General features: G+C 40.3%; 1 protein-coding gene and 2 non-coding genes across 3 annotated transcripts; 2 read left to right on the plus strand and 1 right to left on the minus strand.

Annotated features, from left to right (window-relative positions):
- Positions 1-1348: 1348 nt before the first annotated feature.
- Positions 1349-1421, minus strand: trnaf-gaa (transfer RNA phenylalanine (anticodon GAA)). Its single transcript has one exon. It is a non-coding gene; the product is annotated as a tRNA-Phe (tRNA).
- A 223-nt stretch (positions 1422-1644) lies between these two features.
- trnan-guu (transfer RNA asparagine (anticodon GUU)) lies at positions 1645-1718 on the plus strand. The gene has a single exon. It is a non-coding gene; the product is annotated as a tRNA-Asn (tRNA).
- Positions 1719-1805: 87 nt separating this feature from the next.
- ndufs7 (NADH:ubiquinone oxidoreductase core subunit S7) lies at positions 1806-15557 on the plus strand. Its single transcript, XM_043721345.2, has 8 exons — positions 1806-1922; positions 4819-4855; positions 7169-7237; positions 8641-8758; positions 9084-9263; positions 10995-11041; positions 11130-11218; positions 15331-15557. The coding sequence occupies exons 1-8, from the start codon at positions 1907-1909 to the stop codon at positions 15426-15428; spliced, it is 654 nt and encodes a 217-aa protein (XP_043577280.1). The 5' UTR covers positions 1806-1906; the 3' UTR covers positions 15429-15557.
- Positions 15558-15975: the final 418 nt, after the last annotated feature.

A 15975-nucleotide genomic window follows, 5' to 3' on the forward strand; every position in this document is an offset into this window, starting at 1 on the left:
CAAGCAAAAGATGAGAGGTTAGGAAGGGTGTCCAACCTTAAGTGAGGTGAGGGCAATAGAGGGAATTCATGATGCTGAACTAGGTATTTGGAGCCAATAACAATTATGCAGTAGAACTTCATAGAGAGATTAAAGGCAATGGTGCAACATTACATCTTCAAAGCTCTACTGCCATACCTGTTGTGTTTCTCCAGCACACTGTTTTCGCTACTCAAGGTTACAGAGGTTCAGGATTAGTCCTTTCTACAAGATTGAGCTTCTGATGTAAGAACGTGTAGTTGCCAATTAAAAGAAGATTGGATTATGACTAAAAGAGAAACTGCTGGAAAGTCTCAGCAGATCTGGCAGCATCTGTAAGGAGAGAAAAGAGCTGACGTTTCGAGTCTAACTGACCCTGTGTCAAAGCTCTCGATGGAGTTCTACTGTAGTGTTCATGACTGCCCTCAGATTTATCCAACTAGATATCTTGTAACAAGTGCAAGAAGCCTTCAGGAGAAGGAAAACAGATGTGTTTTAAAAAACGTAGAGTTAGTGCTTATTCAGTAACCTGTATAAGGAAGGGATTTGCATTCAATGCTCCCTGGACAAGATGATTACGAATAACCTGAATTCTCCCGTCCTGTTTAATATGGTTGCGTCCAATTCGTTCCTAGTTGATTTCAGAGCTTTTGCTTTCACTGAAGAAAAAAGCTTTTTTCATCAACGCATGTGTTTTAAAGCCTTTGAATTTCTTTCAAAAGTTTAGCTATCGTTGTAGGTGCAGGAAAAGCAACAGCCAGTTTGTATACAGCAAGGTCTCAGATACATCATCAAGATAATCATCAAGTAATCTGTTTTTATTAGTTATATTAATTGAGGGATAGATATTGACCATTACACTCTCTGGTCTACGTAGTTAATTTAATGTGGAGTTCCTGTGGAAGTGATTGAACCAAACAGCAAGAAGTTGTAGTTAAGGTGAAGGTAGATAACCATTTATTTAAGACATAAGGCAATATGTAGATACAATGAAGAGGAGTTTGGGACTACCCGGTTGAATAATTTATTTTCTCCGCTGTCAATCCAGAATGTGTCATAATGTGGTGGTTTCTTAATAGACCTCTGGAAAGCCACACAGTTTTAAGGGCAATTGGGGATGGGCAACAATTGCTGTCCTTGTTAATGATGTCCACAACCCATCAAGAAAGCCTCCATGATTCCTGCATGTTGATTTTTAAAAAACCCAATCAATAAACATCCGCATAGCCAGCATAACAGTTAAATGAATTGAAGTGAATGTTCAAAATGTTAGGAATGCCACACGCAGTTTGAAACTGGCGTATTTGGGAAGAGAAAGGAAAAAAGGTTCTGCCGAAACCCGGGATCGAACCAGGGACCTTTAGATCTTCAGTCTAACGCTCTCCCAACTGAGCTATTTCGGCACCACACTAGCGGCCGGTGACTGAGGATCCAAGTGCACGGCGTGGAATGTTAGCCTCATCGATCAGTGTGGTATCCGTGGGCGTTCGAAACCCTACAAAACGATCTGTGTTCTTAAATTGCTTTAAAACATTTTACAAATTGAATCCTGTGTGCAGTGCCCGCCGCCATGGGATCGCTGTCTGTACCTTTATTAGGCCTTCCCAGAGACCTCTGCAGCAACTGGTCTCTGTGGCGCAATCGGTTAGCGCGTTCGGCTGTTAACCGAAAGGTTGGTGGTTCGAGCCCACCCAGGGACGGCTAGTACTTTTATTCCCAATCATTAAAAGAATGTACGATTTAGAACACGCAAAGATGCCTTCTATTGTCGTGAAGCATTCTTAAAGGACTATTTATTTCATTGCCGCTGACCCCCCCCCCGGACCCTCCTGTTTCGGCGGCGGCGGCGGAGGGACCTATTTCGGGGGAGCACCAGCTTCCGGTCAAGATGGCGACGCTGGGAGGTGAGTGCGTTGTTGTTTAATCGCTTTGGTTTTATGTTTGTGTTCACGGCGCAGATCACAGGCGGGAGAGGGTAAGGTGATTGTAGTCGGTGTGATCGAGAGTGTCGGGTTTCCCGCTGCGGTCACAAGGACATAAACCTGCCCGGTGTCCCGGCCCTGACCTTTCCTCCTTGACAGCGTCGGCCTCTCGGTTTACAGATTGTGCTTCAACTATTAAACAACTCAATGTATCGATACTCTGTGTACGTGCATAGACTTTACTTTCTGTGTGAGACGTGCAGCCTGGTCCAGACCTGGCCGTCCTTTCTATCGCTGAAAATGTGTTGCTGGAAAAGCGCAGCAGGTCAGTCAGTATCCAAGGAGCAGGAGAATCGACATTTCGGGCATAAGCCTGAAGAAGGGCTCATTCCTGAAGAAGGGCTCATGCCCGAAACGTCGATTCTCCTGCTCCTTGGATGCTGCCTGACCTGTTGCGCTTTTCTAGCAACACATTTTCAGCTCTGATCTCCAGCATCTGCAGTCCTCACTTTCTCCTTCCTTTCTATCCGGTCTATTAAAATCGTCCAAATCCACTCCAGAAACCCCCAGGGATACAGTAGGTCAGGCAGCGTTTTTGGAAAGACGTCTCGGGCCTGGATTTTGAAACGACTTTAGAATGTTTAGACTATTCAGAAAGCAGTGCCCTGACGAGGGATCACCGTACTCGAGACCTTAATTCTGCTTTCTCTCTGCTGCAAGACCTGCTGAGTTTCTCCAGCCATTTCTTTTTCGTCCACCTGTGCAATTAGAGACAAAAAAAAACTGCAGATGCTGGAATCCAAGGTAGACAAGCAGGAGGCTGGAAGAACACAGCAAGCCAGGTGGCATCAGGAGGTGGAGAAGTCAATGTTTCAGGTGTCCTGAAGAAGGGTTACACCCAAAATGTTGACTTCTCCACCTCCTGATGCTGCCTGGCTTGCTGCATTCTCTCAGCCTGCTGCTTGTCTTGTCTGTGCAGTTGTCTGTCTCAATGTTAATCTCCTAGTTTGTGTTTATAGTATACCATGTACAGTGAACTGAGTGAAGGTAATTGGAGGAAGGTTTAGGGGAAATGTCAGTGGTAGGCTCTTTACTTAGAGAGTGGTGGGTGCATGAAATGGAGCTAGATACATTTCACTTGTGCTTTTGTTACATCCAGACTTGACTACTTTAAACTCTCCTGACTGTCTCCCATCCTGCCGCACCAAACTTGAACTGTGCCTGTATCCTTGTTTGTACCAAATCCCATCACGCATTGTTGTGTTTTGTTGGTTTCTGGTACACGATCATCTCAATGTTTATGTTTAAAGCCCTCCATGGCCTAGGTCTCTAATCTCTATAACCTCCTTCAGTCTTACAGCCTCCAATAACACCAATACTAGCCTTATATGCATCCCTAATTTTCTGCACCCCTTTATTGAATATTATGTGTCAATTGTCTAGGTCAGCTTCTTGAGGGCATCTGGGATATACAACAAATGCTGGCCTAGCTAGCAAAACCCACATCTTGAACATAAATTAAAATGTATATAAATTCATAGTTTTTCTCAATAAAGCTTAAGACGAAGTTGCCCAAGTATAACGGACACTTTTTTTTTGGCATGTGGACTAATAAATGGGGAAATTATGCTTTTCCTTAAACCAAGGAAGCTGTGTAAAAAGGTGTTTGCAATTTTAATACACAAGTTAAAGGAACACATCATGGGTTAAATGTTTTTGAGCAGTGAGGGAAGATGCTAGACATGTGTATGGAATCAGGGCAGTTTTGCTCAGAGATGGTCTTTTAATTGAGGGCTAGTTGTGTGGTTCAGGAGGGCTCTGCAGAATTGTTACTACTTGATTGGCTTCTAGGCAAGTGGCTACAGCATTTTATGTGAACAGTACAGGATAAGCTTCCAGCCTGTAAAGAGAAAGCACCTAAACCCCTGTCTCTTCTTTCTGTTTAGAGAAGGAACAGAAAATCTTATAGTAGCTGTTCCCATTCATTTTCCTGTAAATTGCTGTCTGTGGGAATTTCATTGTTGAAAAAGGAAAGGGAAAAGCACCTCCAGAGATGCTGAAAGGTCAAATCCTCATCCAGTGAATGAAAGACTGAGAATTGGTCTATATGTAACACTGAAGTTTTAATGGAATGCTTAGGGGTAGCAAGAGAGGATATCAGAAAAACTTTTACAACATATAAGTACTTATTTTTATTCAGTGCACCCCCACTCCGGAAGGCAAATGGACTTTTCCACTCATGGGGCACTGCTAAATTAGGGGACTTAGTTAAAACTGAGATGGGAAGTTGTTTTTATTCTCACAGATCATACTAAAGATCTGAATTCTCTACCCCTGAAAGGCGTGGAATATTTAAAACATCACAAAGTATTTAAAGAGGTGGTAGGTAGATTTTTGAAATGTTGGGAAGTTGAAAGCTATGATAAGTTGGAATGGAAGAGAAATTGAGAACTGAGCCAGGATTTTGTTGACTGGCAGAGCGAGGTGGAGGGGCTAAATGGCTTACTCCGACTCCTATTTACAGTACAGCTTTGACAAAGGGTCAGTTAGACTCGAAACGTCAGCTCTTTTCTCTCCTTTTAGATGCTGCCACACCTGCTGAGATTTTCCAGCATTTTCTCTTTTGGTTTCAGATTTCAGCATCCGCAGTAATTTGCTTTTATACAGTATATGTTCATTGGATTACTTCACTGTATCTCTCCTTGCTCAACACTCCAATGTTTGCATAGTTAATAAGGATAATTAGGTTCACTGCCAGCTATTTAAAACTATATGTTAAACTATAAACATTTATGTTTTTAATAAACTCAATGGATTGAAGTGTGTTTCATTTTCAAGTCATTACTCAGTTTGTGTGTTTTTATTTTGTCTCTTGCAGTTTTGCGTCTCGGTGGATTCGTATCCGTTGTTTCCAGGTCAGCCTACAAACCTTACATTACTTTGTAAAAGCTGTCTTTAAAGTGAAAGATTATTGAATGCAGCCTCCTGAGCTGGGATGGGGTGGAAAATAATGGAAGTAGTGACTTTAAACCTCAGAATGAGAGACATGCTGCAAAAAAAAAGAAAAACAGACTGACTATCTAAGGTTTGTCTTATGAAGAGAGATTGAACAGTCTAGGCTCTGGAATTTAGAAGAATGAGGAGAGATCAAATTGATGTGTTCATAATGATAAAAGGTGTGGATAGACGTGAAGCAGATGCTTCCTTTTTTCGGCATTCTAGGACAAGAGGTTATAGTCTAAAGTCGCAAATTTAATACAGAGTTGAGGAGAAACTACTTCTCCCTCAGGGTTGTGAATCTGTGGAATTCACTCCCCCAAGGTGTGGTGGATGCTCAGACAGTGAATAAATTTGAGGAGTTAGTCACCTTTTTTAATTGGTGATGAGTTAAAAGGATATGGAGAGAAGGCAAGAAATTGGAGGTGAGGAGCATATCAACCATGATCAAATGGCTGAGCAGACTCGATGGGCTGAATAACCTAATTCTGCTGCTATATCTCATGAACGTATGAGCTAAATTTCTTTTTGATCCAGAGATGACTGATGGAAGTTTGGAATAAACAGGAAATGCTGGAAATGTATACTCTGTTAGTCAGCATATGGAAGAGGAAAAGCGGTTTACATCCTAGTCCTTACCTTGCTACCCTTCCAACAGTTTTAATTTTACCTTCCTAGTTATCAAGAAATTTTGTTGCTATTTCCTGTTTCCTGTTTCACAACAGTATTGTGCTGTCAGTTACTTTCATTTTCACCATTTACTTTTCCTGTGTCAGGGTAGCAAGATTATAGTTAACTTGGTGAGGATGATCATCAAACAATATTCAGAATGGAGTGCCTGAATAAGGTAGTTAAAGCTATTATAGTATTTGAGAAATATCAAAATTGTGCCTCAGCTATGAAAACTGAGACAGTTTTATTCAAAAAAAGAAACCAGAATATTGATTGTTTCTTTGACTCCATTTTGCTGCCAGACCTGATAAATAATCCCAGCATTTCTTGTTTTGATTTCCAAAACTAGAAATGTTTGAATGAAAATATTAAAACATTTGAAGATCCAAATTAATAAAAACCCTTAAATCCTTAGCTGCTTATTAACTTTAGTGCCCAACATTTAAAAGGTTTAACAAGCTTTTAAAATAACTGAAATTCTCTATTTATACATGATCTGTTACTCTCAGCCTCTATTGTTCAAATGCACCTGCTGGCCCTGTTCCAAATCATTCCTTTGTATAACAAAATGAAGAATCAAGTGAGGAAGCAGAAGTGCATATTTAAGACTTCTTGAGAATGTTTCATGGATGTTAAACAGCATAAGGATGAAATGGCCCAGTATTAAGAATGCATTTATCAAAAAGAAATCCACTCTATTTATTTATAGACTTTCACATCCTCAGCATGTTCCAAAATCCATCATAACTAATTACTTTTGAAATGCTATCAGTTGTTTTGTGGGTAAACAACGCAATTTGTGCAGAGGAAGAGTTCCAAACAGCAGTTAGATAAATGACTGAGTTTCCTCCTCTTGCCCTTATAGGATTCATACGTTACTCATTTGTTACAGACTTTGGGAGATTTGTTTTATGTGCAAATTATCAGAACAATTCAAGATGCTGTTGTGCATTCTTGTTAGTGTGCCCAGTGTTTCACATCATTCCAATGTGAAGATAGAAGCCATTCTTTAGCTCTTTGCTTGAATACTGGTTACATGACTGCAACTTAAACTTTGCTCTATGACAAAGATTCTCATCCCTATTCAGTGCTCCCCCAAGACATCAAGGTCCACATGAAAATCAAAGCAGAAAACTGTGGGGATTGGGAATCTATAATAAAAACAGCAAAGGCTGTAAGAGCTCAGCAGATTGGACAATATCTGTGGAGCAGTTTAAAAAGTAATGTTGACATTTCAAATTCTGATGAGAGGTTGTCAACCCAATAAATAATCTTGCTTCTCTCCTGTCCACAGATGCTGCCTGACTAGCTAAATATTCCCAGAATTTTGTTGTTTTAACCAGGTGCTCACTCTTTAGGAATGTCATGTGCGTTTCAGAATGCCGCGCATTGGAGCTTTGGGTTGTCACTTAACTGTTTCTTTGTTTTCACGGCTATAATTATATTTACAAATAATACTTTTGGATATAATTTTGCAATATTGCAAATTATTACAATGTAAGAAGTATCATTAAAAGCAACACTGTATACATTTCTTTAATTACTGACTTGTTTTTCAGACCCGGTTCAGTCCTTGCTAGTCATTCACGGTGTCTCCATCAGACCACAGTGACAGAAAAGGCAGAAAGGTAAGACTATTTTAAGACCATTGTCAAGTACGTATTGTAGCCTCTGTGCCAGAATGATTAAATTGTAATGGAAATAGTATTTAGCTGATTGTGTCGGAAAAATGTAAGAGAGCATATGTTTTGTAAAACAGTCCACGTTATTCTCATGCATGATATCAGACACATCTGGACTGCAGCTTTCCCTCTCATAGGAGGCAATTATAAAGGCATAGTTTATAATATGTTAAAATCCCCAACTATTTTGAGCAATTAAGTCAATTTGAAACTTTTAAAAGACAGATTTTGGAATAGTCCAAAATCTTGCCTTTAAGCAGTTTCAATCAGCTGTTCACATCTCATTACTCCCCGATAGTGACAAATAAAAAGTCTTCACTGATATCAGCCATGATCAGGTCTTTAAAGCATTTCAGTTTGCTGGTTATGTCTGATAAAGTGGCTATGCCCTAGTGATGGGATTCTGGTGCATATTTTCACAGTCAGCATTCTGCAGAGTGCAATGGTGACTAATTGACACAATTGATAAAGGAACAAGGTAATAGTGAGACAAGAATGTGGGGGGAAAAAGGGTTGAAACAGGGGAGGAGATGGGAAGCCTGAAAAGTGTTGCAAAGAGGTGGCAGCTGTGGTCAAAATACAGAGGAACCACGATTATCCGAAGGAAACAGGCAGGGAGTATTTTGTTTGATTATTCGAATTCCGGATAATCGAATTCCAGATAAGATAGTTTAGCCAAGCATCGGGACCTTGTGAAATTGCTGGATAATCGAATGCCGGAAATCGAGGATCCTCTGTATGTGGCAATAGAAAGGCAAATAAATCTCAGGAATGTAAATCACTCCCTCAGGCTTATGTGCAAAAAAAAGAATGTACCCCACATTGCATCATACATTTACCCTTACTTATGACAGAACCATCCTCCATTACCAACATCCAAGTGAAAATGGTGGTTGAAATTTAATCAAAATCTACAATTTGTTTTATTAGAAATGTTCAATTTAACAAAGCTGTATTTTATCAACATTTTTGAATATGTAAGCATAGCAGGGATTGACCAGAAAAGTACCAAAAGTGTGTGACAGTTCATTGCATATGTGAAAGAAGAAAACAATTCCCTTAAGTTTCATTGATAAGTCTAACTTGAAACATGAGCAGCATTTGTCTTAAACATACGGACTGAACCTTTCTTGAAAGGGAAAGAACGATCAACTCATCAAGCCCACTCCATAGCTACCTCTGTCTACCACCCAATCATTCTTTCCTTTTCCTTCTAAGAATTAAACAGAGAACTGAATCTGCCCAGTTTTCAATATTATCTCAATGACTTCACAATAAGGGGACATTTATGTGTTTTTTTGGAGGTTTCATTTAAAATCTAATTGGGACTGGAATTGTTTGTTTTCCAGCTCCACACTAGCCAAACAGGCAAGCACTGAATTAGCTGCCAAGAAGTTTTCGCTTCCCAGCAATAAAGGAGAGTATGTCATCACAAAACTAGATGAGCTGATCAATTGGGCCCGACGGGTGAGTGCTGCATTTGCAAAGAGATAGTGTTAACTTGTGTGTGTGATTATGCAAGTAATTGAACAGATGTATTAAGTGTTTAACTAATTAGATTTAGGATATGGCTTCAAATTACAGCTACATCTGGCTATTATCTACTAAAGTGTATTTTGGGACTGATAACATATTTAATATATTGCATTGCAGCTTTATTTATTTTAATCGTATTTTGTTTACAGTCTGTGGCACAGAGGCATTTTGAAAATAATTGATTAGAAGTGTGTACCTCTCTATGACTCGAAGTGAGAAGTATTTGTGTTTGAAAGATTGTTTTTAATGCTTTCAGAGTTCTTTATGGCCCATGACCTTTGGCCTTGCCTGCTGTGCCGTTGAAATGATGCACATGGCAGCGCCCAGGTATGACATGGACCGGTTCGGCATCGTCTTCCGTGCTAGTCCTCGGCAGTCAGACGTCATGATCGTGGCTGGTACCCTCACAAACAAAATGGCTCCAGCTCTTCGAAAGGTGACCCAGTGATTTTGTCGCCATGCTTTCTGCAGGTTTCCTCCTTTCGAACACACACAATATTAAAATGCTGTAAATGTGAAGCTAAGACAGCCGATTACCTTCTGTAGTGAGAATAGTCGATGTTACTGATCAATCTCCTTCTTCAGAACTGTTCTTCTGTTGAGTGTTACCCTGCAAAGGCTTTTCACTGCTTGGCTGATTGACCTGCTGTGTGCACAGGCCTTCTCTCTTTTGGTCCATTTGAGAGGAGGAAGGAGGTGGCGTAATAGTAACATCAATGTCATCCAGAACTTTGGCTAATGTTCTGTGGGCATGGCAGATGGTGAAATTATCTACAAAAATCTAAATAAAATATTCTCGGGACATGGATTTGAATCCCACTAAAGCAGCTGGTAAAATTTGGACTTAGTAAAAATTTGGAATAAAAAGATAGCCTCATGAGATCCCCATGAAACCACTATTGATTGTTGTAAAAACCCATCTGGTTCACGAGTGACCTATAAGGAAGGAAATCTCCACAGATCTGACCAACATGTGACTCCAGGCCACACAGGAGTATGATTGACTCTTTGCTGTCATCCGGGCAATTAGGAATGGACAACACATGCTGGCCCAGTCAGCAACATTCAGAGCCCGTGAAAGAATTAAAAAGAATTGTTCTCTGAAATTAGTTATATTGTAAATCAATAATGTTTTGTGCTTGAGAAACAGAGGATGTCTGAAAATGGTAACTTTTTGAAATACTAATCCTAGCATTGGCAATCTTAACAAGAAGAACAATTTTTAAAATTCAGTTTAAAGGAAAATGCCCAAAATGTTCCATCTTCCTAAAACAGGAGGGATGCATTTCAACTCTGTTACAAAAATGTTTACAAAATAAAGTTAATTAATGATTTGGATGTGAACATAGGAGGTATTGCAGATGACACCAAAATTGGAGGTGTAGTGGACAGCGAAGAAAATTACATCAAATTACAATAAGATCTTGATCAGATGAGCCAATGGGCCAAGGAGTAGCAGATGGAGTTTACTTTAGATAAATGTGAGGTGCTGCATTTGGGAAAGGTAAGCCCTGCTCTGATTTACACACTTAATGGAAAAGTCCTGGGGAGTATTGCTGAACAAAGAGACCTTGGCTGTTGCCCGGAGCTTTGGAGGCTGAGGACTGACCTTAGAGATGTTTATAAAATCATGAGGGGCATGGATAGGATAAATAGACAAGATGTTTTCCTTGGGTGGGGGAGTCCAGAACTAGTGGGCATAGGTTGAGGGTAAGAGGGAAAAAATTTAAAAGGGACCTAAGGGGAAACATTTTTTTGCAGAGGGTGGTGCGTGTATGGAATGAGTTGCCATGGGAAGTGGTGGAGACTGGTACAATTACAACATTTCGAAGGCATCTGGATGGGTATATGAATAGGAAGGGGTTAGAGGGATGTGGGCCAAGTGCTGGCAAGTGGGACTGGATTAGGTTAGGATATCTGGTCGACATGGACGAATTGGACCAAAGGGTCTGTTTCTGTGCTGTACACCTCTCTGACTCTATGACTCTAATTGATATTTTCTCACAAGTACAATGTTAATACAAGTTTAAAAATTAAACAATCCATTTAATTACCATCAAAATGGATTTGTAGCCAAATGTTAGTCATTATTGAGCCACCAAAACCATATAAAAGAAGAACTGTTATATGATGGAAAGGTAAATTCCGTTTTATTTATTTTGTGTAGGTTTATGATCAGATGCCTGAACCTCGCTATGTAGTCTCTATGGGCAGGTGAGCATATTAATAAGCTTCATAGCAGATTTTACTATTTTGATCACTGTTGAAAGCCAAAGTTCTAATAGTGACATTGTTCTTACAGCTGTGCAAATGGTGGTGGTTATTACCATTACTCCTATGCTGTGGTGAGGGGCTGTGACAGAATTGTGCCAGTAGATATTTACGTTCCAGGTGAGTGCAGTAATCAAAGAAAAATTGCCAATTTATCAGTGCAACACATATCATAGTAAAGCTGATTGTTACTGGACTGGTAATTCCAAGACCTTGACTAATGATTCAGAGTCTTGAATTGAAATCTGACATGGTAGCTGTGGGATGTAAATTCAATGAATTAAATACATCTGTAATTTAAATGAAAGGTACTGTAATTGTTAGTGACCTCCAAGCCAATAGCTTGTCATCAAATTACAGCTGGTTCACCAGCATCCTTCAGTGAATAAAATCTGTCCTTAACTCAGTCTGATCTACGTGACTCCAAACCCACACAATGTGATTGACTTCTTAACTGCCCTCTGAAACAGCATAGTAAGCCATTCAGTCATATGGAAGAAGTAGGAGAAAGTGAGGACTGCAGATGCTGGAGACCAGAGTCAAAAAGTGTGGTGTGGGAAAAGCGCAGCAGGCCAGGCAGCATCCGAGGAGCAGGAGAATCGAAGTTTCGGGCATAAACCCTTCTTCAGGAATTCTGAAGAAGGGCTTATGTCCGAAACGTCGATTCTCCTGCTCCTTGGATGCTGCCTGGCCTGCTGCACCTTTCCAGTCATATGGAAGAAGCAAGCTTACAAGCTTGACAGTATTTAGGGTGAGACAACAAATGCTGCTTTGCAACTAATACCCACATTCTATAAATTATCTCTTGTTAAAAGTTTATTGTTTAGTTGAATATTTGATAATGTGTTCCTCTACAATAGTAGGGAAAGTGAAATCATATGTGGACTACTATCCATTATATCTATTCAGTCAAAAAGATAATGAGCAGGAACATACATCTTTTATTCCATCCTCACCAACCCAGGGCCTGACTCACTGGTGAAATAAAGTTAAAAGCATGTGACCAGAGAAGACTGTAGGGTGGGGGTGATAAGGGAGGATTATTTTTAGTTAAAATTGAAATTAGTGGTGAACTCCCTAAAATCAAGCCCCTCTGTTAGCTCAGTTGACAAAGTAAATAATGTGAAGCTGAGAGCCTCAGAGATTTGATTCTCTGTTCCCAACATGTTAGCTGACCTTGACTGAGGCAGCAGTTGTTAGACAGGAACATTTAGATCCATGTGAGGAAAATTATGGGTTCTATGATTGATCCTGCGAGCCCTGATGGAGAGCACGTGTTTTTGAGCTGACTGAAGATAGGGGAGGTGATGGTATTCTGGTATCATCACTAGACTATTAATCCAGACAGCCAGATCGTGTCTGGGGATCTGGATTCCGATCTTGCTTTGGCAGATAATAGAATTTGAATTCAATAAAGAGAAATCTGGACTTGAAAGATTAATGATGACCATAAGGCTGTTGCCAATTGTTGGAAAACCCTTCTGGTTCACTAATATCCTTGAGAAAGGAAATCTGCCATCCTGACCTGGTCTGGCCTACATGTAAATCCAACCTACAGGAATGTGGTTGACTCTTAGCTGCTTTTTGGACAATAAATGTTGGCCTAGCCAGCGATGCCCACATCTTCATGGATAAATAAAACAAAACAAACTTTAGTGTTGCTAACAATGAACAACTTGCCAGTAATGAATTCCTGAAACCGTGTTCCACTGACGTTTTGTCCACACAACTCTGCACCAACTTAACCCAATCACTTTGATTTGCCACTTTTAGCAAACATGAGAATTATAATTCGGGGTCCAAGAGAAGGGTTGCATATGGTGCTGGTCATCAGGACCACGTCTTCAGGAGTAGGGCATCCTGGGCACAGGTAGCAATACCCATCACCCACCAATCTGAATCATACCAGTACCTTAGAGAGTTGGAGTCTGAGTAGCTGCTGCTCCAATCAAAATTCAGTTTCTCATGGTCCTCCAAATACAGGCTTCTCCTATCCTACATTTGCTGCTGATAGGCTCACTAGTGAGGGGAAGCTGAGAAAGTCAGTGACTGCAGTGAGTGAGTCATTGGGACCAATGCCAGCCAGACCCAAGCCTTGAGGTCAAATCCAGGGCAATGCTGTTTACTGCCAGAGTTGTGCCAGAGAGAGGAAGGAGACTGTGAGGAGGGAATGGGGAGGTGGTAAAGAAATGCGAGGCTACAACAGGTGGGGTAGAAAGAGTCTAGGATGGGGGAGATGCTGGAGGGGGATGCATGGTGGAGAAGGCTGAAAGAGTGGAGTCAGAGGGAAGGAAGCTGCACAGGAATGGAATGAAAGGCAGACCAGGAAGGAGGACGTTACAGGTGGGGGAGCATTTAGGGAGGCTGGAACAAGGAGACTGCAAGTGGGGCATAAGAAAGAGGAATTTGCGTTAGGTGTAGGACAGAGGCAGCACTTAGCCTCCCCATTCTCACCTCCCCCCACTAAGTGTGAGGGGAGTATGAGTGAAGGAGGCGGTTGCAATTGGGGGTGGGAAGAGGAGGCTGTAGGGGGAGTGAGGCTACGTGGTAGTGAATAGAAGGTACTTACAAAGGATATAAAACAGTTTTAAACCCATTAACAAAATAATACTCAACTAACTGGGAGCCAGGAAAACTTTAAATCACCTGAGCTAATTAATTAAGGATAGTGATAAATTCTTCTAATTTTGATACTTAGAGTCCAAGTGCTAGTGGGTTTTGAGGAGTTTTGTAGCTCAGGTCGAGGTTCTGAATGTAGGTTTGCTTGCTTCCAGCTCAGCGAGCAAGCCTACATCCAGTCCAAGTGCTGCAAATGAATACACATATATAAGATGTTGTTACTACATCACCTAATAAATGAGTTAAGGAGAATAAAAATGCAGCAACTGCAAATCAGAAAGTAGCCCTCAAGGAAATCATAAGAGCCCTCAAAAAAAGTATTATGACATCAGACCGGGTTCAAAGAAATTGAGCTAATCGCGTACAATGAACAACTAGGTTGTGTGCAATTGTCTGACAAAGCTATATCATATCTTACCTGCATTTTGATGGCCTTTATAAATAAAGGCATAGTAAACTGACGTGCAGAATTCTTGCTAAGCCTATATAAATAAAGGCTTCAATTTCCAATTCTCAGCATTAGAGTAATGTGAAATCTACATAGAGACTTAAGAAATTTACTATCACAAGCCTAGAAATGAGCAATTACAGAGAATCTGGGGCTGCGCTCCTTAGGCAAAAAGCCTGAGGAGATTAGACTGAATAGTACAAAATTATGAAGGGTTTAAATTGTGAAAAAAGACAATTGTTTCCGGTGGCTGGAAGACTGGTAATCACACTGTCCAGATTTAACCTCATGGGTTGATTGACAAAACAACCAGAGGCAACTCAAGGAAAAAATGTTTATGCAAAGTGATTAGGATTGAAATAATGTTGCTCCTCCGTGTGGTGGTGGTGGGTCCAGATTCAAATGAGTCTTCAAAGGAGATTATGTAAATACTTGGAGAAAAATTGGGAAAGAACAGCTGGACAGAGAGGTGATAGGACTGACTTTGTTTCTATTGGAAGGAGCTGGCACAGACTCTAGCCCAAATGACCTTCTATGCTGCTGTGTCCTATTCTGTAGAACCCAGTGCATCACAAAGGTACTCAAAGTTGTTGAGGGTTAAAAGGGGTTGATAAGGGTCTTGGAAACAGGAGAAGTTCCATGACCCACAATTTCTCTCCAATCTTCTGGAGACACCACTGAAGTGATATCTGCTTCAGCTTCACATCGGACTCCACACTGAGAATCCAATGTCACAGTTGCACAAGATTAATGTATATCTTATTTTAAAATTGCTACATTATTATTGCTTGTGTCTATCATGACTTGTATCATGCACACAGGAGCTGATCCACTTTCAATCAAATTTGTGGAAGGTCTCTGATTTGTTCTCTTGTATTGATTTAGCCCTGACATTGTACATCAGTGGCTTGCATTTGGAACCAGTCCATGGACAAGTGTTCTATGGACCACAATTAGAGAACCACAGTACTGGAGAGCTTCTGTTTCCAGTAGAGAATGGAGGAAACAAGATGGAGAAAGCCTACCTGAACCTTAAGAGTCTTGTATTGCATCTTGTGTTATGTCTCCATTCAGTTGAATTCATGCAAAAGAGTTGCTACCCCTTTTGATATGATTACTTCAAAGTGTTATTTTGGATATCTAATAGCTTTTCCTTTTACATTAGGCTGCCCACCTACAGCTGAAGCACTTCTATATGGAATTCTGCAACTGCAGAAGAAAATAAAGAGGGAAAGAAGGTTAAGCATTTGGTATCGGAAATAAATGGATGTATAATTGCAACCAGTATTTATAACATGTGGGTCATAATGGGATTCTTTGGTGGAGGAATGAATTTTTTTGTTGTGATATCATATATAAATGTGTCCTATAAACTTTCATTTAAAAAGTTGACACATTTGCTTTGGCGTTTCTTTGTTTTCAATATTGTTTTTCAGCAGTTTAGCATTTTGAGATAATACCTGTTTTGTGCAGTATGCCATTTTCCTTAGCTCTGCTGCTAATGATTCCCACCCCATTTTTCAGATGATTCCCTGACTCTAGCAGATAGGCAATGGTAAAAATTGGAAAGCTTTCCCATAACTTCTATGAATTACATCTGGCATAATAATAATTCATAGATTCTGTATTTTTAAAAAACAAATTAGCGAGTACTCCTCCATTTCTCCTTTTTGATTGACAAGAGTAACATTGAGGAAAGCAAAGGTTTGTCATCAGTTGGCTTTAGCAATAGTGGAGAAATGGGGGTGGGAGTCTTAAGGAAATGTTAAATTTAAAATCTAAATACAGGAAAACAAAGTAAAGAGACAAA

This window comes from Chiloscyllium plagiosum, unplaced genomic scaffold (genome assembly GCF_037043375.1).
Source record: "Chiloscyllium plagiosum isolate Xiang-an unplaced genomic scaffold, Cpla_swu_hap1 HiC_scaffold_28, whole genome shotgun sequence".
In the NCBI taxonomy this organism is placed as follows: Eukaryota; Metazoa; Chordata; class Chondrichthyes; order Orectolobiformes; family Hemiscylliidae; genus Chiloscyllium; species Chiloscyllium plagiosum.

What these genes read in the sequence shown, in the direction of transcription:
- ndufs7 (XM_043721345.2), top strand. An exon ending in GTGACAGAAAAGGCAGAAAG is followed by an intron (nt 7,238 to 8,640) that starts GTAAGACTATTT and finishes TTTGTTTTCCAG; the next exon opens with CTCCACACTAGCCAAACAGG. An exon ending in AGTAGATATTTACGTTCCAG is followed by an intron (nt 11,219 to 15,330) that starts GTGAGTGCAGTA and finishes CTTTTACATTAG; the next exon opens with GCTGCCCACCTACAGCTGAA.